The sequence below is a fragment of the Astyanax mexicanus genome, chromosome 14, assembly GCF_023375975.1.
Source record: "Astyanax mexicanus isolate ESR-SI-001 chromosome 14, AstMex3_surface, whole genome shotgun sequence".
NCBI lineage: Eukaryota > Metazoa > Chordata > Actinopteri > Characiformes > Acestrorhamphidae > Astyanax > Astyanax mexicanus.
Window position 1 is genome coordinate 5,357,304 of NC_064421.1, and position 27,071 is coordinate 5,384,374.

The 27,071-nt window shown below is 36.7% G+C and overlaps 1 protein-coding gene across 2 annotated transcripts; it reads left to right on the forward strand.

Moving 5' to 3' along the window:
• The first annotated feature begins 989 nt into the window (after nt 1-989).
• Nucleotides 990-25,758, forward strand: vrk1 (VRK serine/threonine kinase 1). 2 transcript variants are annotated; one of them, XM_022673273.2, is made up of 14 exons: nt 990-1,075; nt 1,432-1,490; nt 4,386-4,545; nt 4,639-4,694; nt 6,991-7,060; nt 8,722-8,809; nt 8,900-9,008; nt 10,349-10,441; nt 13,635-13,767; nt 13,847-13,967; nt 15,263-15,321; nt 18,999-19,171; nt 24,051-24,144; nt 25,431-25,758. In XM_022673273.2, the coding sequence occupies exons 3-14, from the start codon at nt 4,386-4,388 to the stop codon at nt 25,544-25,546; spliced, it is 1,272 nt and encodes a 423-aa protein (XP_022528994.2). In that variant the 5' UTR covers nt 990-1,075; nt 1,432-1,490; the 3' UTR covers nt 25,547-25,758. The 2 variants fall into 2 exon arrangements, with proteins under 2 accessions (XP_022528994.2, XP_022528995.2); XM_022673274.2 differs by lacking the exon at nt 1,432-1,490 and having other exon boundaries at nt 1,005-1,075.
• The last annotated feature ends 1,313 nt before the right edge of the window (nt 25,759-27,071 follow it).

The following is a 27,071-nucleotide window of genomic DNA, read 5'->3' on the forward strand; positions in this document are numbered from 1 at the left end:
TAGGCAATAAAGGTGCTAGCATTACTGCTACTGTGTGCTGATTGGTTGATGAGCTGATGCTAGGTTACAGCCAGAGCACGTTTAAAAGGTTTATAAGTGGAGTTTAAACGCTTTTAAAATTGTCTGCATTTTCTGAAACATTTGACATTTTTTTAATGAACCAGGAACATAAACTGGTAGTTTTTTGTAAATGTGAATTTACTTACATTTTGTTTTAAATGTTAAACTATGGATGTGCACTACTTAATGTTAAATGTGAATTGGCACAAAATGAACTTGCACTAATGAAATTGCTTATAAACCTGCTGACCTCCATTATTTTACCCTCTATGGCAGAGTGTTGCCCTCCAAAAAAAAAAAAAAAACCTACACCATACCCTAGAGTTACTTATTTTTTAAATGTATTTATTTGTATATTTATTTTTAATATAATGTTACATTACAAGGAATATCTATGCCCATTGCAATGAGACCTACAAGTGGGTCATAAATAAAAATATGTAATTGTGCGACAATAGGTAAAAAAGTATATTTGGCTGTTTATTTACTTATTATATTATTTTTACATTAAATTTTACATTACTTAGCAATTAGCGTACACTTTTATCCAAAACAACTTAAAAATATTTACATGTGCAATAGAGCAATAATCTTTTGTACACTCCTGCATATTTTGGGTGCTTCCTTGCTCTAAAACGTCAGATTTAAAAGATTAGTTTATTATAAAAAGACAAAATATTTGACTATATTTGATATATCCACTCCAAAAATGTTTTTTTTTCTCCCAATAAATATAGTCCATGCCATAGAGGGTTAAACATTTTTTTTAAAGATTTATACTTATAATGTGTCAAACCAACGTCAAATTATTAAAGTTAAGTCGTAACAATATCATTTCATGCAAATAAAATATGTAATTTAGTCACAACATGTAAACTTTTGCCACAAATCGACTAAACTACAAACAACTACAAATCCCAGGGCTCATTGCGTTCCCCGCCTTGACCAATCAGCTTCCTCCTTTCAGCAGAAGTTGTGCGGGAATTTTGGAGCCGGTAGAAAGCAAAACACAGAGGTTAGTAAATATTATTAAATGTAATATTAATAACCGCGCTGATTCGCGCTGCTGCCGGCGGATAGAGAGGAGAGGAGGGGCTGGATTTAACGCTGTCGGGCTGTGCTGGGTGTTTTAACCGTGTTGGGTTTAAACTGAGAGAGAGTTAGCGCCTAAGCTAAGCTAAGTTAGCATGCTGGGTCTGAACTGCGTCAAGCCTGTTAGCATTAGCTTTAGCTTTAGCTGGATGATCTCAGCTCTACATTAATAGCTATATAACTTAACTCCGTTTATAAATGATATACATTGGAGAGTGATAATAGCTTGGCTGTATTATTATTTAACACTGCTGATTAATATTGTGTTTGTGTTTATAGCAGAGCTAACCTCACTCAGACAGTTTACTGGAAGCTGCTGCTGCAAAGTGAAAATAAAAGTGAGTGAAGTTTAGTAACAATTAAATATATATCTCCCTTAACTGGAGGAAAAGGAACGAGTGTTGCCCGTTTTCTTGATTCACTGTTTATTGAAGTTTCTAATGCTGTCTGTCGCTCTTTTTCATTGTTTATCTGTCTTTCTCTTTGCATATCTTGCTAGCTAACTAACTAGCTGTCTGACTAACACGCTAAAGTCCATTCTAATTTCTATATGTCTATGGCTATGTCTCTGTCTATCTATCTGTCTATCTGGCTGTGTGTCTGTCTGTCTGTCTGTCTTTCAGTCCGGGTATGTCTAGTCATCTATCTCCATATCATATCATCTATCTCTGGCTATCTCCATCCATCCGTCTGTCTGTCTATCTGTCTGTCCATTTAGCTATCTCTGTCTGTCTATTTGTCTATCTGGCTACCTCTGGCTGTCTATATCTTTTCTTGTATCTGTCTGTCTCTCTGTCTATTTGGCTGTCCCTATATGTCTTTTTTTTTTACGTCTGACGTCTCCATCCGTGTGTCTGTCTGTCTTTTTGGCTATCTCTATCTGTCTTTTTTTTCCATCTATCTGGCTGTCTCCATCTGTGTATATATCTCTCTGTCTATCCAACTCTATCTTTCTTTATCTCTCTTTATCTGTCTATTTATCTTACTTTTTATACATCTGCCTCATTTTTATCTGTGTGCATCTGTATATATCTCTGTCTTTCTATCTACTGATATTAACACCACATATCGAAATATCAAGGAGCACAAAACATGATTCATGATTAGACTAACTGTTATTAATTAATTTATTAATCTAATTTCTAATAAAGTTTGTGTTTATTAATACTGTTAATAAATGCTTTAATGTTTGCTTGATTTAATGTGTATATGACCATTAATGTAAACAGGACATATATATATATATATATATATATATATATATATATATATATATATATATATATATATATATATACACACACACACTACCGTTCAAAAGTTTGGGGTCACATTGAAACGTCCTTATTTTTGAAGGAAAAGCACTGTACTTTTCAATGAAGATAACTTTAAACTAGTCCTAACTTTAAACAAATACACTCTGTACATTGCTAATGTGGTAAATGACTATTCTAGCTGCAAATGTCTGGTTTTGGTGCAATATCTACATAGGTGTATAGAGGCCCATTTCCAGCAACTATCACTCCAGTGTTCTAATGGTACAATGTGTTTGCTCATTGGCTCAGAAGGCTAATTGATGATTAGAAAACCCTTGTGCAATCATGTTCACACACCTGAAAACAGTCTAGCTCATTACAGAAGCTACAAAACTGACCTTCCTTTGAGCAGATTGAGTTTCTGGAGCATCACATTTGTGGGGTCAATTAAACGCTCAAAATGGCCAGAAAAAGAGAACTTTCATCTGAAACTCGACAGTCTATTCTTGTTCTTAGAAATGAAGGCTATTCCATGCGAGAAATTGCTAAGAAATTGAAGATTTCCTACAACGGTGTGTACTACTCCCTTCAGAGGACAGCACAAACAGGCTCTAACCAGAGTAGAAAAAGAAGTGGGAGGCCGCGTTGCACAACTAAGCAAGAAGATAAGTACATTAGAGTCTCTAGTTTGAGAAACAGACGCCTCACAGGTCCCCAACTGGCATCTTCATTAAATAGTACCCGCAAAACACCAGTGTCAACATCTACAGTGAAGAGGCGGCTGCGGGATTTTGGGCTTCAGGGCAGAGTGGCAAAGAAAAAGCCATATCTGAGACTGGCTAATAAAAGAAAAAGATTAAGACGGGCAAAAGAACACAGACATTGGACAGAGGAAGACTGGAAAAAAGTGTTGTGGTCGGATGAATCCAAGTTTGAGGTGTTTGGATCACAAAGAAGAACGTTTGTGAGACGCAGAACAAATGAAAAGATGCTGGAAGAATGCCTGACGCCATCTGTTAAGCATGGTGGAGGTAATGTGATGGTCTGGGGTTGCTTTGGTGCTGGTAGGGTGTGAGATTTGTACAGGGTAAAAGGGATTCTGAATAAGGAAGGCTATCACTCCATTTTGCAACGCCATGCCATACCCAGTGGACAGCGCCTGATCGGAGCCAATTTCGTCCTACAACAGGACAATGACCCTAAACACACCTCCAAATTGTGCAAGAACTATTTACAGCAGAAGCAGGCAGCTGGTATTCTATTGGTAATGGAGTGGCCAGCACAGTCACCAGATCTGAACCCCATTGAGCTGTTGTGGGAGCAGCTTGACCGTATGGTACGCCAGAAGTGCCCATCCAACCAATCCAACTTGTGGGAGCTGCTTCTAGAAGCGTCGGGTGCAATTTCTCCAGCTTACCTCAACAAATTAACAGCTAGAATGCCAAAGGTGTGCAATGCTGTAATTGCTGCAAATGGAGGATTCTTTGATGAAAGCAAAGTCTGATGTAAAAACAATGTTATTTCAAATACAAATCATTATTTCTAACCTTGTTAATGTCTTGACTCTATTTTCTATTCATTTTACAACGTATGGTGGTGAATAAGTGTGACTTTTCATGGAAAACTTTTCATGGGTTACGGTCCCAAACCACACCCTTGTGTGGTGAACCATTTTTACCTCACTGTTTGGTGTGATAGTGTGTCATTAGGAACACAGCCAACATTTTTTTTTGCGGGTAATGCAGGCTAATGTTTTTGTAATTGATAGTGTGGGTGAGACGCCCTAGTCCTAAAACATATTGTAAAATAACGATACAATTACATAATTACTTAATTTTCTGTATCATTTACCTTAAGATTTAGTTTTTAGATTCAGAGATTCAGCAGACTCTATAGACGTCCATTCACTAAAGTCTTTAGAGTGTCATTTTTAGTCTTTGTTGTAATCTAAATCTTTATTATGCTCTGAATCATCAGATGCCTCCCAAAGCCAGGGCAGCAGGAAAAGGAAAGGGTCCAGCTAAGAGAAAACTGGCCGAGGAATTCCCACCTGGAGAAATCCTGACGGACACAGCGAAGAAAAGCTGGAAACTCGGAGCGCCGATCGGCCAGGGAGGCTTTGGTCTCTTGTATCTGGGTAAGAGTTTGTGAAACATTTAGCTTTTATTAAAAGGTATATTAATATCTGGTGTGAAATGACACATAAGTGACTGTAATTTTCTCTTTTCAGCAAGTGATGATACTTCCAGAGCTGTTGGAGCCGATGCGCCATATGTCATCAAAGTGGTAAGCCCTCACACCTCACGTGAACATGGTATGAACACAAATGACAATGTGGCAGTTCTGCATTGATAAGAGCATCGTTTTAATGATTGTAGTGTGATTCTCACAGTAAATAGCTGTGTGGTGTTGAGAGAAAAAAAACACAAAAAAAAACTAACTAACCCTGTTAGTTGAGCAGTTTGTTTGAAGTTTGAAGAAAAATATCACTTTCTGTTGTATTAGTTAACTTTTCAAGTTTCTATTATTTCTAATAAGTTTCAAACTAATAGCACTTTACAGGAAGTCAATTAAAGGTGCTGTGTGTGTGTGTGTGTGTGTGTGTGTGTGTGTGTGTGTGTGTATATATATATATATATATATATATATATATATATATTATTCTGGAGAGCAAATATCAATGTTTGGAAATGATCTACGAACAGTTAGTTTCTAAGTAAATTTTTTCATGGCTGATTCTTAGAGCGTTTTCACACCAGTAATTAGGGGTGGGCAATATTATATCGTATACAATATATCGTGACACAGAAATACTGTGATATTAAAAATCCATATTGTGATAATAGGGCTGTTCTGTCTTAAAAGTAGTCTATTATTCACTGTGAAGCTTTAGGTGTATTTATTGTATAATTGTTTTAGTTTGCAGTTTATATGCATGAACTAAATATTCTGCAATATTATTTGCTGCATTATATTATTTTATGCTATATTATTTATTTTGCCACATTATGATTATACTGTTATACTATTATACTATATTCCTGAAATGAATGAATTATGTTAATTTTCCTATATCGCCAAGTACATCGTTATCACAAAAATACCCTGAAATATCGTGATATTATTTTATAGCCATATCGCCCACCCCTACCAGTAATATTTGATCCAGTTAAAACAGACTCTGGTTTGTTTGTACCCTTAGTGCGGTTTGATTATGCAATTCGGTAACCACACTCTGGTGCGGATTAAACAAACTGGACCAAGACCACAGACCCTGGAGCGGTTTGCTTGTGGGGAGAAAGTGATCCGGTCTCCATCCAAACCAGATATCAAATATTTGGAGCGTTTCTCCCTCTGTTTGGTTTGGTTTCACACAGGCATAAACCTAAACGCACCAAAATGCGCACCAATAAACCACGCGACCACATTGTCTCCTCTGACGTCCACTAACAGGTCTTGGTTCGGTTGTTTTGATCCGCACCAGAGTGTGATTACTGATTTCACACTTGCTTAATTGAACCGCATTGAAGGTACAAACAAACCGATTTAACCGAACCAAATAGTGATGGTGTGAAAACACCCTAAGTGCACCTGTAGAGAATATGACTTTATTTATAATTAGCAAATTAGAAACATACGTAACTTGATGAAGGATACTTAAATGTGTGTGTGTTTGTTTGTGTGTTTGTTTGTGTGTGTGTTTGTGTGTGTGTTTGTGTGTGTGTTTGTGTGTGTTTGTGTGTGTTGTCTGAAAGCTCTGCATCTTTTTTGTTATTTCATCCATTTCTCATTTTCTGTACATAAATGCTCTAAATGACAATATTTTTATTTGGAATAAAACTAGAGCTCTATATTTAATATTGTAAAGATACTACATTGATGTGTGTGTGTTTGTGTTTGTGTGTGTGTGTTTGTGTGTGCGTTTGTGTGCGTTTGTGTTTTGTGTGTGTTTGTGTGTTTTTGTTTGTGTGTTTTTGTGGGTGTGTGTTTGTGGGTGTGTGTTTGTGGGTGTGTGTTTGTGGGTGTGTGTTTGTGGGTGTGTTTGTGTGTGTGTTTGTGTGTGTGTGTTTGTGTGTGTGTTTTTGTGTGTGTGTGTTTGTGTGTGTGTTTTTGTGTGTGTGTGTTTGTGTGTGTGTTTGTGTGTGTGGCTCTGGGAAAAAAAATAAGAAACCACTTTTTTACCAAATTAAAGTGTGGCGTGAAGTTATCCAAAAGCAGTGTGTAAGACTGGTGGAGGAGAACATGATGCCAAGATGCATGAAAACTGTGATTGAAAACCAGGGTTATTCTACCAAATATTGATTTCTGAACTCTTAAAACTTTATGAATATGAACTTGTTTTCTTTGCATTATTTGAGGTCTGAATGCTCTGCATCTTTTTTGTTATTTCAGCCATTTCTCATTTTCTGCAAATAAATGCTCTAAATGACAATATTTTTATTTGGAATTTGGGAGAAATGTTTTCTGTAGTTTATAGAACAAAACTAGAGCTCTGTATATAATATTGTAAAGACCCTACATTGATGTTTGTGTTCACCTGAGCTTGCCTCTAAACCCTGGTTGTGTTTTTATTTTTGCGCAGGAGCCGAGCGATAATGGCCCTCTGTTCTCCGAGCTGAAGTTTTACATGCGAGCCGCCAAACCCGATCTAAGTACGCCCTCATGACTACAAACACACCCTCATACGCATTACGATCCGCACTGAGACAACAGGAAAGAGCAACTCCCTTAATTAAAGAAAGTTCTGGGCTCGGCACATGGGCCTTACGGAGACACACAAACAGTGACTGCATGCCTTTGGTGGTTCTTATGGTTGCCCTAAGGCCACAGGAACGTGTTTTATTTAATAACAATCCAAATGTCAGTCTCCCCTGACAATTAACTGTTGTATTACTAAGGAATGCTCATGGTTTATTCATTAGAATATGATGTTGGTAAATATTTGTCTCACCAGCAGATTAGCTTGCGGCTGCCACACTGATGTCTCTGAGGAATTATACCCTTATATTACGACTTTAAGAAAATAGGTCTGGATATTTCCAGCCTTTATTTAGTTTATTATGTTATTTAATGCTTTTTCTTCCAGTGTGCCTTAATTTAACCTTCAGAATTCTTAACGTTTTAAATCATCTTCGCTTATTACAGTGTATTATTATTATTATTATTATTAATATTACTATATAATTTTTAATATTATTATAAGTTAGATGTCATTATTGGATCAAAATTTTTTTACCATTTTTTTACTTCTTGATATAATATTATTTTTTATACTTTATTTTTTATGTTAAAATCAGGAATACCGAAACTGAATACATTTAGAACCAAATTTTAGTAGTGTAGCTGCTTTTGTATGTATATTTTTCTTTAATCAATTACAGCACTGTAATTTGTACTTTATATATTTATTTATATATACAGCTTTGGAAAAAAAAGAAACCACTTAATAAGTTTCTTTGATTTTACCAAATTGAAAACCTCTGGAATAAAATCAAGAGGAAGATGGATGATCACAAGCCAACAAACCACCAAACTGAACTGCTTGAATTTTTGCACCAGGAGTAAAGCAGCATAAAGTTATCCAAAAGCAGTGTGTAAGACTGGTGGAGGAGGAGAACATGATGCCAAGATACATTAAAAACTTATTCCACCAAATATTGATTTCTGAACTCTTAAAACTTTATGAATATGAACTTGTTTTCTTTGCATTATTTGAGGTCTGTAAGCTCTGCATCTTTTTTGTTATTTCAGCCATTTCTCATTTTCTGCACATAAATGCTCCAAATGAGAATTTTTCTATTTGGAATTTGGGAGAAATGTTGTCTGTAGTTTATAGAATAAAACACATATGTTCATTTTACTCAAACATAAACCTATAAATAGAATAGAATCAGAGAAACTAAGAGCAATGGGGCATAGAGTTGCCCCCATTAGAGACCCATGCAAACAGATGGCTATTTTACACCTTTAACAAGCTCAAAGTAGCTCAAAACTTAATTGGTTGAATACTAACATACCAAAAATAGCACAATATTGTTTGATAAATTATTTTAACTTTTTTTTTTTTTATAAGTGTTTTTTATTTTATTTTATTTATTTATTTATTTGGACGACAAATATTTTTTGGCAAATATGTGGTGCGTACCTAGTTTAAAAAAATAGTGGACCAATAGAAATGCTCCCATATGACTTGGAATTAAAGCTTTTACCATTGACTTCTATTAACAGTTGCTATTTTGAAGGTATGAGATTTTTGAAAGAGATATTGACAATATTTTACCTAATTTAACATTATTTTTAAACTTTATTTCAGTTGGATCTTGGATAAAATCACGCAAACTGAAGTACTTAGGAGTTCCAAAGTACTGGGGTTCAGGACTTCATGAGAAAAGTGGGAACAGGTAAGATCTGTTTGGGACTTCAGGTGAATTGTTGTTCTGTAGGTTTGGTACCCTGATGTAAATGGCTATGTGATTTCTTTTTTTTTTCAGGTACAGGTTCATGGTCATGGATCGATTCGGAACAGATCTACAGAAGCTGTTTGAGGAAGGTGGCAAGAGGTTTCCTCGCAAACTGGTGCTTCAGCTCGGCCTTAAACTGGTGAGTTTATCAGTGAATCAGTTCAGCAGCTGTTGTTTAAATATGCTGTACGTTCTTCACCTGTCAGACTAACTCTAATTCTAATTCTCTTTACTTCTAAAACTGAGACTCAGTCCTTAATCATGTTAATCTAAAGAGCTAAAGGCTAAAGCTGCTGTTTCCATGTGGGTCAGCCAGACGTCTTCCTGTAGCAGTTTTTTTCTCCAGTTTCCAAGACTCTTTTGAAGGTGTAGGAAACAGTACTCACCGCTCTCTGGCTTCATCCGTAATTTCTCTAAAGAAAAGAACTTTTACTTTTAATAGTTTAAACAGAGTTCTCTGTGTTTCTGTGTCTTTTTCTAGTTATTATGATGCTGGAAGTGTGAATGTGCTGTAAGTGTGTAAATGCTGCAGTAGAGAGTATCAGCAGTAACACCATCTGTTCCAGCACTACAGCTTTACTACAGATAAAGACTTTGTAAATAAATATACTTTATTTTAAATATATACAGGGGTTGGGCAATGAAACTGAAACACCTGTCATCATTTTAGTGTGGGAGGTTTCATAGCTAAATTGGAGCAGCCTGGTGTTTAATCTTCATTAATTGCACATTGCACCAGTAAGAGCAGTAAGAGTGTGAAGGTTCAATTAGCAGGGTAAGAGCACAGTTCTGCTCTACATATTGCAACGCACACAACATTATGGGTGACATACCAGAGTTCAAAAGAGGACAAATTGTTGGTGCACGTCTTGCTGGAGCATCTGTGACCAAGACAGCAAGTCTTTGTGATGCATCAAGAGCCACGGTATCCAGGGTAATGTCAGCATACCACCAAGAAGGACCAACCACATCCAACAGGATTAACTGTGGATGCTTTAAGAGGAAGCTGTCTGAAAGGGATGTTCAGGTGCTAACCTGGATTGTATACAAAAAAAAACAACATAAAACCACGGCTGATCAAATCACGCAGAATTCAATGTGCACCTCAACTATCCTGTTTCCACCAGAACTGTCTGTCACCACAATAATTTATTGTGGTCTAAAACCAGGTGTTACAGTTTCATTGTTCAAGCCCTGTAAACAATAGTTATATACAATATTTAATAAATGTATCATATTTTTATCTTAACCTTGTAGTTAATTTGCTTTCCTTAAAGGTCCTTGCAGTTCTCTGCACAACTTTCTACACTGGATTTTGCACCATTTATTTATTATTGACTGGATCTGATGAATTAAATGGCAAAAATAACAGGAATAAAAATGAGGGCGTTGTAAAACTTCCTCCTGAACAGGATTTGATTGAGTTTATACTGTTTTCACTTATATTTTCTCAGTTTCTTTTTCTTTTTTCTTTTCTAGCTTGATATTCTAGAGTACATCCACGATCATGAATATGTGCACGCTGACATTAAAGCCTCCAACCTACTGCTGTCCTACAAGAACCCCAATCAGGTCAGTGCAGAGCTGCTTACTTACTATCTGTCTATAAAGCTGCTAACTGTTGCTATGACCACTCTACTATCTTATCTAACAGCATCAGGATTGGCATAAGACCCTTACTTTACTAATACATCTCAGAAAAGTAGAATAAAAATTAGAATATCATTAAAAAGTTACTTTATTTAAGTAATTCAGTGGAAAATGTAAAACTCATATATTATATAGATGTATTAAACACACACAGAGAGATCTATTTTAACTGTTTATTTTTTTTATTGGTGATGATTATGGTTTACAGCCAATGAAAAAACTCAAAAATCAGTGTCTCAGAAAATTTGAATATTATATAAGACCAATTGGTACTTTTGGCAGTGTGGGCAATTTGTATTAGTTATTAAAAATGGTCTGTAAACAAACAAGCAAGGGAACAATAGACTATATCAAAGTCAGCAAACATTTTTGAGGTCATCTTGTGCAGTAATTTGCTAATGTAGTTAGTGTGATGTGTGTTTGTACAATTGTGAAAAGGATTCACATTTTCACAGTTTTTCACCAGATGCACCTGAAATATACTTTTTTATTAATGTTTTTCTGTTTTAAATTTTACATGGACTATGTTCTGTTTCTAGTCATTTCTTGTTTCTAAAAACTGTCAGTTTTATTTTTGTTAAATAATAGATAATAAGTAAACATTTTGCTGTTGGCCATTTTTCATTCACTAAAACTCTGCTTTGTGCTACATATTATATTGCCTGCTTGCATAATTGTACCAGTTTTATATATGTTTTATATGTTTTACATTATGGAACATTTATTTCAGCCAAAAAGCATTTTCCCACAGAAAATCCACTCATGTTAATACAAAAAATGTTAACATTGTTCAGAGGTATACTAGTGCAACTCCAAAAATTAGAACATCATTGAAAAGTTACTTTATTTCAATGATTCAGTTCAAAATGTCAAACTCATATATTATATAGATATATTAAACACACAGAGTGATCTATTTTAAGTGTTTATTTATTTTATTGTTGATGATTATGGCTTACAGGCAATAAAAAATAAATAGAATATTATATATAAGACCAGTTGGTACTTTTAACAGTGTGGGCAGTGTGTCAAGTCCTGCTGGAAAATGAAATCTGCATCTTCATAAAAGTTTTCATTAGCAGAGGGAAGCATGAAGTGCTGTAAGATTTTGTGGGAAAACAAAACTGCACTGATTTTAGACTTGATAATAAAACACAGTGGATCAACACCAGCAGATGACAGACATGTCTCTCCAAACCATCACTGATCATCAGTACATTTTACATTTCATTTAAAGTAAATCAAGGGAGCAGAGTCTGGAGAAAGAGTGGAGAGACACACAGTCCAAACTGCTTGAGGTCTAGTGTGAAGTTTCCACCAATCAGTGATGGTGTTTATGGAGATGTGGATTTAATTTTCCAGCAGGACTTGGCACACTGCCCACACTGCTGAAAGTACCAATAGGTCCTATATAATATTCTAATTTTCTGAGACACAGATTTTTGAGTTTTCATTGGCTGTAAGCCATAATCATCAACAATAAAATAAATAAAGGCTTAAAATAGATCACTCTGTGTGTAATACATCTATATAATAAATGAGTTTCACATTTTGAACTGAATTACTGAAATAAAGTACCTTTTCAAGCATATTCAGATTTTTTTTTTAAGATTAACTAGTATTCATCCTGAATATCTGATCATGTTATCAGTTGAAATGCATGGTGGTATGTCTCTATACCTTCTCTACCTCGTTAAAATGCTGCTTGTTATTCCATAGCTGAGTTTTAAAAAACTGCTGGTGCCTTTTTATGCCATCTCTTAATGAGATATAATTTAAGCTTTTCATGCTCAGCTTGTAAACAAGAGAGATTAGATGACTGCAGAGATGAAGCGTCTGAAGCAAATAAGGTGGGGGTTGAGGCAGGGCCAAACATTTAATTTAGAGATTAATAATGTATCAGTGGTGTATTATTAAATTGCTATTTTTATACTCGTGATTTATAAAAAGTGGCCTCGTGGGATTACTGCTGCTGTGCATTGCTGCGTTTTTTCTCTTCTCCACCTTATGAGATTTTTTTTTTTTTTTTTTTTGAAGTGTGATATTTTGGGTTTTGCTCTGTAGTGTTGGAATCAGGAGGTTTGGTTGGGATTTCTCTTCTCCTGCTGTATTGTAAATGAGTGTACATTAGTTAAGGATAAACAGAATATTATTTGGCAACCAAAATTATTCGGCTAAAAAAATGGCAACCCAAAAGCATAATAATTAACACCGAATAATGAGTCATTTATACAGTGAAGGGAGTGAGGGAAATCTGAGAAACGGCAGGTTGAAGTTCATTTTTACACTCTAATTTCATAATGTAAAGGGCATAAATCACTCACCAATTCTCATCACACTTGCTATCAGTTTACCAAGTTTCGTACAAACTGTCTGTTTTCCAGCTAAATTAAGGGTTAGAATAGCACTACTGAAGTGAATTAATGTTTGGAATAACACTGCTAAAATAATATAATGGTTAGAATAGCACTGCTGAAGTTAATGTATGTTTAGAATAGTACATTTATTATTAGAATAACACTGCTGAAATAAAATAATGGTTGGAATAGCACTGCTGAAGTAAGTTAATTATTAGAATTGCATTGTTGAAGTAAATTCTTGATTTGATTAGCACTGCTGAGGTAATTATATGATTAAAATAGCACTGCTTAAGTAAATAATGATTAGAATACCACTGCTGAGGTAAATTGATTATCAGAGTCGCACTGTTTAAGTGAATTTATGATTTAGAATAGTATGTTTATAATCGCAGTTCCACTGCTAAAGTGAATTCATGATTAGAAGTGCGAATTCATTATTAGAAAAGCAATGCTGAAGTAAATTAACGATTAGAACAGCGCTACTGAAGTGAATTCATGATTAGAATAGCACTGCTGTAGTAAATTAGTAATTAGAATAGCACTGCTGTAGTAAATTATTGATTGGAAAAGCACTGCTTAGGTAAATTCATGATAACAACAGAACTGCTTAAGTAAATGAATGATTAGAATAGCACTGCTGATTTTCTTTTGCTTTTTTAATGTATTTAATGTTTTAAAAAGGAAAAAAATGAATTAAAACAGGTTGTATTTAGTATATAATGTTTATAAATATGTATTTTTTAATCCTTTCTCAGGTGTATTTAGTGGACTATGGACTGGCCTACAGATATTCTCCTGATGGAGTGCCGAAGGAGTACAAAGAGGACCCGAAAAGATGCCACGACGGGACCATCGAGTTCACCAGCATTGATGCGCATAAAGGCGTCTGTAAGTATAAACTCATACTCAGTATTTAAGAGCTTTATCTTTATCATTTTCCAGCTTTTCATAACCCAGTTCTTCACAGCTCCTTCCAGAAGAGGGGATCTGGAGATCCTGGGCTACTGCATGATCCAGTGGCTGTGCGGCCGCTTGCCCTGGGAGGATAAACTGCAGGACCCGGTTTATGTCAGAGACTCCAAATTAAGGTTGGTTTGCAGCGTTGGCTGGGGATTCGAGTGCTCTGTGTCTCTGGGTTCTCTGGGTTTGTGAGGTAAAGCAGTCATTGATTTCTTTTTACTGCAAAAAATATGTTCTCCTGTCAGCGGAACCGACGAGCCCTAAGACATGTGTTGTTTGGGTTTTGACTCATTAGGCATTTTGAATGTTTAATGGACTAATTGACTTTAAGCAAATTCAGAGATGCATGGTTAAATAGAGTTAAAGACAGAGATGGCAGGAGGACACGTTTGTTGTTTCCCCCTCATATCGACACACATAAAACTTTAAAGCATCAGTTAATACAGATCTAAATGTAACAGATATTTAAAGTTTAAAAATTAAATGTACTTTTTTAAAAATAGTGCATACAGTCACACTTAAAACCCTTTAATTTCCCCGAAAATCAGTGTCAGTGTGCCTTATAATCCAGCGTGCCAAATGTATAAATTCTACCAGTCTGGTATTAAGAAGCACTTCTGAGGTAAATTCATGATTGGAATATCACTGCTGTGGTAAATGAATTATTACAATTGCACTACTGGGGTAAATTCATGATTAGAAATGCACTGGTGAAGTGAATTAATGATTAGATTAGCATTGCACAAGTAAATTCATGATGAGAATTGCACTGCTAAAGAAAAATCATAAGTAGAATAGCACTGCTGTGGTAAATTAATGATTAGAATAGCACTGCTGAAGTAAATTAATGATTGGAATAGCACTGCTGTGGTAAATTAATGATTAGAAATGCACTGGTGAAGTGAATTAATGATTAGAATCACACTGCACAAGTAAATTCATGAGTGGAATAGCACTGCCGTGGCAAATTAATGATTAGAAATGCACTGCTGAAGTGAATTAATGATTGCAACAGCACTGCTATAGTGAATTAGTAATTGGACTAGCACTGTTGAGGTAATAATATAATTAAAATAGCACTGCTTAAGTAAATTAATAATTTGAATAGTACTGCTGAATTAAATTTATGATTGGAATGCTGAAGTGAATTCCTAATAAGAATAGCACTGTTATGGTAAATATATGATTAAAATAGCACTGCTGAGGTAAATTTATAATTAGAATAGTGCTGCTGATATTCACAATGTGCTCAGAATTTGCTTGTAATATTTGTTATATTGCCTAGCATTCATACTTAATAAAGTACCAATAAAAATGTAGGAAAAACTGATATACACGTCCTTCCTTTGTTTATTTATTGATTTACTTTATTATATATATATATATGTATATGTGTGTGTGTTTTATTTCCCTCCCCCTCCAGGTATCGTGACAGTATCAGAGGCTTCATGAAGAGCTGCTTTACCCCCGAAAGTGAACCAGGTGAGAGAAAACATTCCTAACACACGATCTTTAAGGTCACCAGTGTTAAAATTGCATTAATTGACTGTGATTTCTAGAGTTAAATCAGAATCTGGACAGGAGCAGCAGCAGCAGCGTGGTGGTGGTGGTGATGATGGTGATGGTGGTAAATCCAAGTACTTAAAAGCACCTGTGATTCCTGCAAATGAAAACAGGCTTTGTGTGTCAGCCAAGCAGTAATTGGTCTGAAGCACTTCCTGATCCTGATGCATAAACAAGAGCAGCAGAGCCTGTTCTGCCCGTAATGAGTGCAGACCCGTTGATTTAGCCATAATGAGAACTAATGTATCAGCCCTGTGCTAATTCCCCACAACTTCTCACTCTAACTTTAAAGAGAGCGTGACCACTTCACAAAAAAGAGAGAGAGAGAGAGAGATCAGAGTACTGGCTCTGCTCTAGCATAATGTCGGTCCACAATACAGGATATTATAAATCTTAACCCATATAGAGAAATGTGGGCGAATTATAAAACTGTTTTATTGGTTGGTTGGTTGGATTGAAGATTGGTTAGTTGGTTAATAGGTTGGTTGGTTGGTTGGTCAAATGGCTGAATGTTTGAATGGATTCATTGGTTAGTTGTGAGTTGGTTGGATGATTGGCCAAGTGGTTGTTTGTTATTTTATAGTAGTAATTATAATAATAATAAATAATACAATTAATAAAATTATAATAAATGTAATAATACAATTTATTTATATAGCACTTTTGTAAGATTAGGTTGGTTGGTTTGTTGTTGGTTTATGTTAACCTGCAAAGTTAAGTTATTATGTAGTGGCCAGTTGGTAAGTGGTTGGTTGGATGGTAGATTGATTATTTGGTCAATAGTTTCTTTGTTCAAATTGTAGAATGTTTGGATGGTTTTAGTGGTTAGTTGTGGGTTGGTTGTAGGGTTTAATGGTTGGTTGTGGGTTGGTTGGATGATTGGATGGTTTCAGTGGTTGGTTGTTGAGATGATATTAGTGTTTTTTGTTTTTGTTGTAAGATTTGGTTCTTTGTTGGTTGTTTGTTGGATGGAGATTGGTTGGTTGGTCAAATGGCTGAATGTTTGGATGGTTTCAGTGGTTGGTTGGTTTTGTTGTTGGTTTATGTAGTGGTTGGCTGCTTAGAAGTGTTGGTTGTTTATTTAGATGTTTGGTTGGTTTCGGGAGGGTTTTTGATTGGGTTGGTTGATTTGTTGCGGGTTCATGTTAACCTGCAATTGGTCGTCCACAATACAGGATTTTATAAACAAAAATCTTAACCCATGTCGAATTGGGTTTAATCTACCTTTTGAACTTCTGAGCAACATCACTAAATATATATATATATATATATATATATATAAAAAAATATATATATATATATATAAATATATATATATATGTGAGTAACCACTTAAAATGATGAGTTTCTTTGTTTTTACCAAATTGAAATCCTCTGGAACATAATCGAGGAAGATGAGCACAAGCCATCAAACCAAACTGAACTGCTTGAATTTTTATTTAACCATTTCTTATTTTCTGCAAATAAATGCTCTAAATTACAATATTTTTATTTGTGAATTTGGGAGTAATGTTGTCTGTAGTTTATAGAATAAAACAACAATGTTCATTTTACTCAAACACATACCTATAAATAGCAAAATCAGAGTAACTGATTCAGAACAATCTGTTGTTTCAAGCCTAGTTCTATTTTGAGATACATATACGGTATAGTGCCGGGTTGGGGAGGCATGACTTCTCTGGGAAAAGAATATGGATTGAGTTATAGACTCTGCCCACTACAGGATCATCTGGGAAGATCGTCGTTTATGATCACCCTGAAATCTAGAGAGGTTTTTGATATTTTACGATCGTCGGTAAGAGCAGCCGGCCTCAGGTTCGTGCAGATTGTTCAGTAGTGTGTGGGCCAGGCGTAAGACGTTCAGCTGTCATATGAGCGGCGCACAGTTTTCCATAGGGTCCCCAGCTGAGTCTCGGTATCTGTTCATAACATTTAAGTTATTTTCTCTCCTCCGCTCTACGCTCGACCTCCGAGTCGCCTAGTTTCGGAGTCGGTGTGTGGCACGCTGTACTTTTTGCAGAACTTCAGGGCTCTTTCTCTCCCTCTCTCTTTTTGTCGTTTAAAAATCAAAGACGTCAGAGGAGTCCTTTGCTCGGCAGCTGATATGATGGCACTTCTTAAGCTCGGTGACAGGCGCACAGCAGAAGGAGAGATTCCTCCTCGGGCTGTTGTCTTGTGCGTACACGTCGCATCCCCGCGCTGAGGTGATGGGAGGCGGCACGGTTAGCGAGGCCATCATGGCTAATTCTGTTTGGTGTGACTGTTTTAGCAGCCGACAGTAAACAACAGTTTGTGAGCAGCGAAGTATAAGAAACAATGCGTGATGTGTTGTCACCCCTTTTCCACTAAACTTAGCCTCAAGGTCAAAGTGTCACTGTCTGCTGAGAAGAGACTCCCCTGCAGGAAGTTCACTGTCTATCCAGCGTCGTGTTAAATGCGCACGTTTCTGTCTTATTTGTTTGCGTAACGTAAACGTCCGTTTACTCTGATGCTGCGAGGCTGAGGAACCTTCTGATTGGAGTAGAGTAGATTTATAGGACAGTCTATTAGTCAAAAGTTGTATTTACATCTACTAGTGCATCTCAGAAAATAAGAATATCATTGAAAAGTTAGTTTATTACACTCATTAGTTTCTGTAATTTTGCTATTAATAGGTTTATGTTTGAGTAAAATTAACATTTTTTAATTCTATAACCTACAGACAACATTTCTCCCAAATTACAAATGAAAATATTGTTATTTAAAGCATTTATTTACAGAAAGTGAGAAATGGCTGAAATAACAAAAAAAAAGATGCAGAGCTTTCAGACCTCAAATAATGCAAAACAAAAAAAATCATGTTTATAAAGTTTTATGAGTTCAGAAATATACAATATTTGGTGGAATAACTCTTGTTTTTATTCACAGTTTTTTGTTTATGCATCTTGGCATCATGTTCTCCTCCACCAGTCTTACTCACTGCTTTTGGATAACTTTATGCTGCTTTATTTCGGTGATCTGTTTTAAGCGTTTATTTATTTTATTGTTAAAGATTATGGATAACAGCCAATCAGTGTCTCGAAAAATTAGAATATTATATAAGACCCAAGTCCTGCTGGAAAATAAAATCTGCATCTCTATAAAATCTGTCAAATGCAGAGGGAATCATGAAGTGCTGTAAGATTTTGTGGGAAAACAAAACTGCACTGACTTTAGACTTGATAATAAAACACAGTGGATCAACACCAGCAGATGACATGAATCTCCAAACCATCACTGATCATCAGTACATTTTACATTTCATTTAAAGGAAATTAAGGGATCAGAGTCTGGAGGAAGAGTGGAGAGACACACAGTCCAAACTGCTCGAGGTCTAGTGAGAAGTTTCTACAGTTAGTGATGGTTTTATGGAGATGCGGATTTCATTTTCCAGCAGGATTTGGCACACTGCCTACACTGCCAAAAGTATTAATTGGTCATATATAATATTGTACTTTTCTATAAGCCATAATCAACAACAGTAAAAGAAATAAATGCCTAAAATAGATCACTCTGTGTGTAATACATGTATATAATGAGTTTTACATTATTTACATGTTTTACAATCTTTTAAACAGAGGAAATGGCGAAATTCATGGAGGAGGTGAAGACTCTGGGTTACACAGATAAACCCGACTACCAGAAGCTGAGGAGTATTTTGCAGCAGGGTCTGAAGAGTATCGGCGCTACTGACGACGACAAGCTGAACTTCTCAGTGTCAGTCAATGGTGCAGGTCCATCCGCAGCCAAGGTGAGAGCCACCTTCAGCAACACATCAAAAAAAAAAAAAAAAAAAAAACACCACACACACCGCAGCCCTGTGAGCATCTCTCAGTTGCAGTAACTTGGCACGCTCTCTGCTGCAGCCCAGCAATCACTTTTTTTTTTTTTTTGAAGCATTTAAAAATGAGACCGTTTCAGCCCTCCGTAATTTGTTTACCTGTTGAAAGTGGTTTAGAATTCAAAAATGCCTGCACACGATCCAAGACTAATTGTGCGGGTTAGCGGGGAAACGCTGCCAAGTGCATTGATTTTCAAATACGATTAAAGCGTGATGCTTTTAACAGATGTGCCCTGACCACTGTTCATGTACACCGTCCTTCCAGTCAAAACACCGGCTGCCCAGTGCCAGAACTGCCTTTATGAAGGGTGCTCTCTTTCAGTGCATGAATGATATTTTTCTCTCTAAATTAATACATTTTAAGCCAAAACTGAAAACAAAATGATTCATTTCACTGAGCCAATTTTTTCACCATTGCATTAATGAATTAATGAATTAATTAGCCTAAATGTGTTTTTATCTAGGTTTTTTTTTTGTTTAAGAAAAGCACAATTACTGAACCATATTTTATTAATTATTGATTAAATGCTTAAAAAAAAGTCATTATCAATCAACCTTTATTTAAACTCGGGAGTACATTGAGGATGGCCCTCATTTACAATGTAGCCGAGCAATTACATAGGGAAGGGATTGACGACAAAAAAAAAAAACAGCATTTTAATAAGATGTATAACATAATTATTAAACATTATATATTTTTTAAAAATATTATTAAGATATAAAACAAATAAGGTAAAAAATAAGAATTTTAGAGTAGAAATCAAAACCAATAAACCAATAAAAATGCAACTACAGATGAATAAATAAAACTACACACATAAAAAGAGTAAAATATATATAAGCAATAGCTAAAAACAGTAAAAGAAATGAAAGAAAAAAAAGAAATGTGAAAAAAACATCTAAAACAAAACAAGATTAAAAACTAAAAAGTTAAGGAAAAAAAAAAATAAATAAAATCAGCTAAAACAGGTACAGGCTGTCTGAAGGTGGCTATAGACTAATTAATAAGATCGTATTATATCATGTTGGGTTGTTATTGATTTCCAGAGAATCTCTTATCATATTTTTGTATCTCTTTATATATTGCAGTGTCTTTTTTTCCTTTAAGAAGTGAACAATTTGGTTTATTTGAGTGAGCTGTTTCTTTAAGAACACCTGCAGCTTTGTCCACAGATGGTTTGTCCAGTTTTAGAAGCTCACGGATTTTCAATCAATCAATCAATCAATCAATCAATCAATCAATCAATCAATCAATCAACCTTTATTTAAACTCTGATTACATTGAGGGTGGCCCCCATTTACAATAGCCGAGCAATTACATAAGGAAAGGATTGACAATTTTTTTTTTTAAATAAAATAAGCAGCATTTTAATAAGATATATAAGATATAATTATAAAAAAAATATATATAATACTAAAAATATAAAAAATATTATTAAGATATAAAACAAATAAGGTACAAATAAGTATTTAAGAGTAGGAATCATAAAGTCATAGGTAAAAAATTCTAAAACTGCAGTGTTGGTCACGTTACTTTGAAAAAGTAATTAGTTATAGTAACTAGTTACTTCTCCAAAAAAGTAACTGAGTTATTAACACAGTTACTCCACTACAAAAGTAACTAGTTACCAGTAAAAGTAACTATTGCATTACTTTTGTGTTACTAACGTGATTTGTGTTAGTATCGCTGTTTATCTCAATGCCGTTATTCCCGTCTATACTGTAGCTAAAAGCAGATTTTCCCAGTTCAGTTAAATCTCTTGGTACCTGAAGGGTGATCAAGTCACTTTCTAAAAATTAGATTTTTTGCTTACAAGAAATTCCTTGTGTCTTGCTTACAGTATCGCAGTATTTTGAAACGTAAGCCGAGCGTTGTGTATCGCTACGTTGGCGCGTGTAGTCGATCTGCTCCTTTAAGAAACAGTAATTTAGCTTTTTTCAGAGATCCGTTGCTTTAAGAACACCTGCAGCTTTGTCCACAGTTGGCCAGTCCGGCTCGAGAAGCCTGCAGACGGCAACAAAGCCATCAGCGCCGGCGGTGCAGGTTCTCTCCAGCGCCTGGGTGTTCCTCCCGCCGGCCCCACCTCTCCCTCCCCCCGTCAGATCCTGAGTGCCTGTGTTTATTCCCTGCTAATGTATCACAAATTTGCTGACACCGTAACCTCGGAGTGGGCGCAGGCCGGCAATCAGCGAGCGCACTTACGACAGGGGAGGCGACGGACTCTCCTCGCTTTCCACAGTGCAGTTTGCATATGGAAGGTGCCACCAGGGAGCTGGCCTGTGCCAGCTGAGGGTTACCTGCCCACTGCAGTTATTGTATGTAATTATCGAGCCAATCTGTTCAGCTCAGCAGGGTCTGGATGGTAATCATGAGGCAGCAATTGGCAAAATGGAAGGGAAATGTGAGGAGGGGATGGGGGGAAAAAAGTGAGGATGATAGTTCAAGTCCGAGAAAAAGGGGCGAGCATTCATTATAGAGTCTGAGTGAAGGAGAGGGGGAATTTGATTGCTGTCGTTAAGTGCATCTTCTTGCTAACCCCTGCTTCGGTTTGTGTGATTTCTTGGGATTCACTTTTCTCTGCCTCGTGTGCTCGAATTAACGTGGGGGGAGGGGTTTGAAATTGATGAGATTGTTATAATAAATTAAGCCCCAAATATAAACGATTGTTTGGGAATGTAAAGTGTGGCATTAGTGGGAACCAAACGGTGTCCTCCTGACCTGCCGTCTCGAATCATACTACGATTCTTAGATGCATCTCGATTTTTGGATTCTGAATCTGTTCACAAATGACAAAAATGGATTTTCCAAAGCCCACAAATACACAACCATCAGCTTTGTCATTTCCTGTTCTTGTGCACATGTGAAGCCTAGTTCTAGGTGCTCACTGCTGTGTTTTTCACCTTAGTTACCTAAAGTAATGCTAATGCTGCTCCAGCAGTGCTAGTCAATGTTAGAAGAAGACTACAGGCCCTTTAATACTTAACTCTAAACTGACGAACGGCGAACGGCTTAGAGCTTAGGGGGTAATTCTAATACTGCTCCAGCAGTGCTAGTTGGAGTTAGCAGCAGACTACAGGCCGATAATACTCACCTCTGAACACTGTATTTTTGGTGTCAAAGACCTTGTTTTTAACCATTTATCCGTGATGTGTAAAACGCAAGCCACAGTACAATCACTTTAGTTACCTAAAGTAATGCTAATGCTGCTCCAGCAGTGCTAGCCGGGGCTAGAAGCAGACTTCAGGCTGATAATACTCAACTCTGAATGGCCAAAATGGCTAGCGCTTAGCGGCTAATGCTAATACTGCTCAAGCAGTTCTAGCTGGGGTTAGAAGCAGACTACAGGCCCTTTTATACTCAACTCTGAACTACTGAATTGGCTAGCATTTAGCACATAATGCTAATACTGCCCCCAGCAGTGCTAGCCAATGTCAGAAGCAGACTACAGACCCTTTAATATTTAACTCTGAATGGCTGAATGGCTAGCATTTAGCGGATAATGCTAATACTGCTCCAGCAGTGCTAGCCGAGGTTAGAAGCAGACTATAGACCCTTTGATACTCACCTCTGAATGGCCGAATGGCTAGTGCTTAGCGGCTAATGCTTATACTGCTCCAGCAGTGCTAGTTGGAGTTAGCAGCAGACTACAGGCCCTTTAATACTCACCTCTGAATTGCCGAATGTCTAGCGTTTAGTGGGTAATGCTAGTACTGCTCCAGCAGTGCTAGCTGGGGTTAGAAGCAGATTAAAGGCTGATCATACTCAATTCTGAATGGCCAAAATGGCTAGCGCTTAGCAGATAATGCTAATGCTGCTCCAGCAGTGCCACTCGGGGCTATCAACAGACTACAGGCCGATAATACTCACCTCTGAACTGCCGAATGGGTAGTGCTTAGCGGCTAATGCTAATACTGCTCCAGCAGTGCTAGCAAGGGTTAAAAGCAGACTACAGGTAATGCTAATACTGCTCCAGCAGTGCTAGTCAATATTAGAAGCAGACTACAGACCCTTTAATATGTAACTCTAAATGGCTGAATGGCTAGCATTTAGCCGACAATGCTAATAATGCTCCAGCAGTGCTAGTCAATGTTAAAAGCAGACTACAGGCCCTTTATTACTAAACTCTGAACGGATAAATGGCTAGCACTTAGCGGCTAATGCTAATACAGCTGGAGAACTAAACTAAGTGGCTTTACTCCTCCTTACAACCTGACTGGTAAAATTCATACATAATGCGCACTGGAGTAAAAAAGGCACACTTAAAATTAAAGGATTTTAACTGGCTTGTTAATCTACTAACTAGCTCGCTCTGTAAGTCATGTGACTTGTGTACTTCACCAAGCCAATCATCGCATCACACAGACCTCTGAATTGTAATCAAATCCAAGCAAATCATAAGGTGATCCCCTAGAGACTCCCACTCCTACTAGAGATAGATAAATAAATAATATATAATGAATCCATGGAAAAATCATGTTCACTCTAAGCAGAGTGTTAAAATAGAGCTATTGTGTTTGATGTTTCAATGATTTCTTTATTTCTTTTCTTTCTCTGGCTGGATTTATATCCCTGCTGGATAGCGGAGTCATAATTACATTTGCTTAAACGTCACGCTCGCGCTCGGAAGGCTTAAGGCGTGCGTAATAGTTTCGCAGCGTATGCTGAGGAAAGGTCCCTTTTTAATATTTGATTTCAACTCCCTCTAAGGTTGCTGTAGGCAAGTGATTTGACCGTTACTCTCCTCTTTCTTTTCTTTCCCTCTTCACTCCTTCATTCCCCTGTTTGAAGGCCACCAAGCGAAAGAAAGTGCTGGAAAAGGGGGCAGCTAATGACGAGGCTGACGGCTCCCCTGCAAAGAAGAGTCGGCCACCCCCGAAGAAGGGTAAGCTGTTCTAACACTTCCTAAAAAGACTGTATTCGTAATTCGCTTTTAACTGCATTTGTAGTGCAATGTTTTACCCCAATCACCGATCAGCCAAAACATTAAAACTACTGTAACATTAAGTTCAAGTTTCTCTTTACAGGGGCACCTATCAATAGCTGGGATATATATATATATATATATATATATATATATATATATATATATATATATATATATATATATATATATATATATCTGTATTACACACAGAGTGATCTTTATTTAATTTCTTTTATTTAATAGTTGATAATTATGGCTTACAGCCAATAAAAAACCCAAAAATCAGTGTTTCAAAAAATTAGAATATTATATAAGACCAATTGACTGACATTTTTTATAATCCGTTTCCAACAAAAAGCTCAGTTTATTTAAATTGCAACTTTTTTTTTTGCCAAAAAAAAAGACTTTTTTCTATTTTATGGACCTGAAAGAGCTTTAATGGCAAAAACAAAGAAGAAAAAAAATGTGTTCTAAAACTTTTGACCAATAATATAAATTGCAAGAATCTGTTAACAAAATAAGGAGTAGAATATCAATGGGAAAACAATAGTGTTATAATGTAATTATGGTTTTGATATCCCTTATTTTGTAGCGTTTTTATACTTTTGGCAGTGTGAGTCCTGCTGAAAAATGAAATCTGCTTCGCTATAAAAGTTGTCAGCAGAGGGAATCATGAAGTGCTGTAAGATTTTCTGAGAAAACACTGAGGAAAAAAAAAAAATCACACTGTTCTCATTTCCCATTATATATCTACTAGAGACTAAAGATGATATATATCAGTATAATTTATTTGACTTTAATCCTGGATATATGGAGATATTTGGAGTGCATAATTAATATTATTAGTATCATCACATTCTGGATCATTGACTTTGACTGTTACAAATCTGATAAAATTCTTGTATTTTTTAAATATCTCAGTTAGGGGTGTGCCATATCATATCATATATGCAATAATGAAATAAAATTTTTATTTTGTTGCAGTAGGGTATTCTTGAAATATTTTTTTCTAATTCAATATTTTGTCTTATCTCCAAGAGTATCGTCATCACGAAAATACCATTAATTATCGTGATATTATTATTTTAGGACCATATCGACCACCTCTACCACATACAGATCTATTTCTAGGACCGAGAAATAATTCAAAGCGAAGCTGAAGGCGTTCAATAAAACACGTTTTCTTTTATTTTAATTATTTTATTTATTTATTTATGATAATGATTTTTTTTAACGGCACACAGAAATGAACGGCGCGAAGAAGGCCAGCCCGAAGAAGCGTCTGGTGGAGTCGAGCACGCAGACCTCTCCCGGAGTGAAGCGAGGCCGCGGCAGGCCCAAGAAGACGACGACGACATAACAACTCCTCCTCCTCCTCCTCCTCCTCCTTCTGTTTCAGACTCCCAACTTACTTACTTTTCCCCCCTTTTTTAAAACATTTTTCTATGGTCTGTATTTGTTCCCTTGCTGTACATTTTTTTTTCTTAAACTCTCGCAGGATGTTGGGCACATTCTCAGTAAAATAATAAATAAAAAAAATAAAAAAAAATAGAAAAAAGAAGAAGTATGGTTGCTTTGAGTAGCTTGAGTTATTTCCATCCTCTTTGTAATGGCTTGAATAATCAAGGCGGTGCGGATGAGGTCCGGAGGGGATTGCTTTGCCCTCGATAAGGAAATCCCTGAAGGAGCTCGCAGAGTCCCGACTCTTTCTCCGCCGCAGCGCTCTCTCTCTCTCTCTCTCTCTTGTTGTGCAATGAAAGGCGTGATGGTGCGGCTGGCGTTCTCGCGTCTGCGCGAGCGGCGAGCTGCTCTTTGATCGGGGCGCCGAGGCGGGTGAAGGCGCGGCAGGCGCCGCCGTGTGCCTGCGTGCGGCGCTCTTCGGGGAAGGGCTCTGTGGATGAGTGCCTTACCTCTCCGCTCTTCCGCCATTTGATCAGCGGAAGACAAAAGCCGAGCGCTTGGGTCCCGGGTTTTTCTTGCTTTTTGTCACTCCAGCTCCAGCTCCACTCCGCCTCACCCTGCTCTTCTTCCCTACCGGGGAAGCGTCTTCACAGAGCTATCATTAAAAGTTAGTTGTGGGTGTATTATATACTTCTGCGCTCTGCTCTCGCGTATTGTAACTTTGTCATTGGTTTTGATAGCGCGCAGACGAACGTTTGCCAGCGTATTTTTAGGTGCAAGTGTCAGCTTAGACGTTCCTTACCTGTGCTGCTACGTTCTCTGACATTGAGAGAGAGAGAGAGGGCAGGCGCCGTAACTCTGAGACAGATGAGAACAGATGAGTAGAGCTCGTGGTGAAAAAAGAAGAAGAAGAAGAAGAAGAAGAAAAAGCTGTGCTCGGCGCCGAGGTAACAAAGGAGGATCATCTCCGGAGTTTGTCACTCCGAATTGAGATTACAATTATTGGAAAGTGTGCACACTTGAGTGTACGCTCTTGGAGAACTGCTTTAAAAACGTAGCTACACTTGTTTACGTGTCCTGGTCATTACTGTAGATAAAAAATAAAAATAAATCTGAGATTATGGATACGAACAGAACCTGGCAGCCTGTAGCTTGGCCATGTTTGCAGGTTCCATGTTCCTGTAGACCTTCTGGACTTTTTTCTGAAGGAAAAAAACTAATTAACTAATGGCAAAACCATTAAACTGATTAAATTGACCTGTCGTAACTTTTTATATAACAAGTTGTGGCCTCCTGTTATGTCAAGCCCAATTTTTTCTACAATTAAAAGTAGACGATTAACCCACCCACTCCTAAGGCCTCCCCATATCAGCACATGCCTCCTCCAATACATGTGAAGACAGTACTTGCACTCACTCCACAAAGCTGAGCTTTTTTAACGATACTCTCACTCCACTCCTATCACAGTGTTTTATTAAGATATA

Coding starts and splice junctions, on each gene's coding strand:
- vrk1 (XM_022673273.2), top strand. CDS start 4,386: ATGCCTCCCAAAGCCAGGGCAGCAGGAAAAGGAAAGGGTCCAGCTAAG. Junction 13,768..13,846: donor TGATGCGCATAAAGGCGTCT/GTAAGTATAAAC, acceptor AGTTCTTCACAG/CTCCTTCCAGAAGAGGGGAT. Junction 19,172..24,050: donor CAGGTCCATCCGCAGCCAAG/GTGAGAGCCACC, acceptor CCCTGTTTGAAG/GCCACCAAGCGAAAGAAAGT.